Source organism: Mesitornis unicolor, unplaced genomic scaffold (assembly GCF_000695765.1).
Source record: "Mesitornis unicolor isolate BGI_N332 unplaced genomic scaffold, ASM69576v1 scaffold41302, whole genome shotgun sequence".
Lineage (NCBI taxonomy): Eukaryota > Metazoa > Chordata > Aves > Mesitornithiformes > Mesitornithidae > Mesitornis > Mesitornis unicolor.
In genome coordinates this window covers 1-1,577 of record NW_010171950.1, presented here as the reverse complement: position 1 = coordinate 1,577, position 1,577 = coordinate 1, and the positions used below count along the sequence as shown (strand labels likewise).

The following is a 1,577-nucleotide window of genomic DNA, read 5'->3' as shown; positions in this document are numbered from 1 at the left end:
GGCAAAATGTAATGAGGGATGCTCCGTCATGGGGGGCCAGAGGGATCTGGCTGCTATGGAGGGGGGCACTGGGGCTGTGGTGGTGGTCCCGGGGGCATCTTTGGTGGTGTTGCCATGACGACAGATGTTAGGGGGTTGCAGAAGGATTGCCATGGCTACGGGTCTCTGAGGGATACAGGGACGTCATGGCCGTGGGTGGTAGCTGGATGCGGTGATGTGGCCGTGGGTGCTGGCAGTGGAGGGACGTGATGGCTGTGTTTGGTGGGGACGTGGTGGTGGCAGGCACAGGCAGGCTGTGGCACCGAGGCCACGGACAGCAGCGGGACCTCACGGGGATTCTTTGCCCCCCAGGTACGCCATGAAGTGTTTGGACAAGAAACGCATCAAGATGAAGCAGGGCGAGACCCTGGCCCTCAACGAGCGCATCATGCTGTCTCTCGTCAGCACCGGGGTGAGGGGACAAGCCACCATGCAGGGCTGGCACTGTGGTGACAGGCTGTGGCACAGGCAAGGGGACAGGGACAGCGAGGGAGGGTGTCCCCAGGGCACTGCGTGACCCCGTCTCTCCTGCCAGGACTGCCCGTTCATCGTCTGCATGTCCTACGCCTTCCACACGCCCGACAAGCTCAGCTTCATCCTCGACCTCATGAATGGTGAGAGGCCCCGAGGGACCCTGTGGCTGGGCTCAAAGCCCCCTGCCCGCACTGTCCCCAGGGCGCAGAGGGCAATGCCAGGGTGACAACTGGTCCGTGTTGCCACAGGGGGAGACCTGCATTACCACCTGTCTCAGCACGGTGTCTTCTCGGAGGCAGAGATGAGGTTCTACGCTGCTGAGATCATCCTGGGCCTGGAGCACATGCACAGCCGCTTCGTGGTGTACCGTGATCTCAAGGTGACCAATCCCAGGGGCACCCACACCCCTAGGGGCACCCTCAGACCCTGCAGGTGTCCAGAGGCCCCATTGGTATCCTCACACCCTGTAGAAACCACCCCCAGCACCCTGTGGGCACCCACAGACCCTGCAGGAGCCCTCAGACCCCATGGAGACTCCCCGAACCCAGAGGGCACCTTAAGGTCCCATGGGCACCCGTGATCCTGCAGGAAACCCCCTAAACTCCATTGGCACCCTGAGACCTCAGGGGTCACTCACAGACTCCCAGTCCCACGGACACCCCCAAATCCCACAGAACACCCCAACCTGAGCCATGTGGGCACCCCCAGCCTTGCTGCCCTCCCCCCCAGTGCCCACAGGCAGCGCTTGGGCTCAGGGGTGGCACGGTGTCTTGCAGCCGGCAAACATCCTTCTGGATGAGTTTGGGCACGTCCGCATCTCAGATCTGGGCCTGGCCTGTGACTTCTCCAAAAAGAAGCCCCACGCCAGCGTGTGAGTGTGCCCGCGCCCCTGCCCGCCCTGCCTGCCTTGCCTGGCACGGCACCTCACCCCGCTCTGTGCCCCCCCAGGGGCACCCACGGGTACATGGCCCCCGAGGTACTGCAGAAAGGGGTGGCGTACGACAGCAGCGCCGACTGGTTCTCGCTGGGCTGTATGCTCTTCAAGCTGCTGCGGGGGGGGGTCT

At 63.7% G+C, this 1,577-nt stretch overlaps 1 protein-coding gene across 1 annotated transcript in view; it reads left to right on the top strand.

Annotated features, from left to right (window-relative positions):
- The window catches only part of LOC104537359 (beta-adrenergic receptor kinase 1-like), a gene marked incomplete at both ends in the record, with an annotated part of 3,686 nt that extends 2,116 nt beyond the window's left edge, over positions 1-1,570 (top strand). Inside the window, 6 exons of the mRNA XM_010180209.1 lie at positions 142-211; positions 352-451; positions 575-653; positions 762-892; positions 1,290-1,384; positions 1,462-1,570. Coding sequence (XP_010178511.1) covers positions 142-211; positions 352-451; positions 575-653; positions 762-892; positions 1,290-1,384; positions 1,462-1,570 — 584 coding nt within the window. The remainder of the gene's footprint in view (positions 1-141; positions 212-351; positions 452-574; positions 654-761; positions 893-1,289; positions 1,385-1,461) is intronic.
- Between the last annotated feature and the right edge of the window lie 7 nt (positions 1,571-1,577).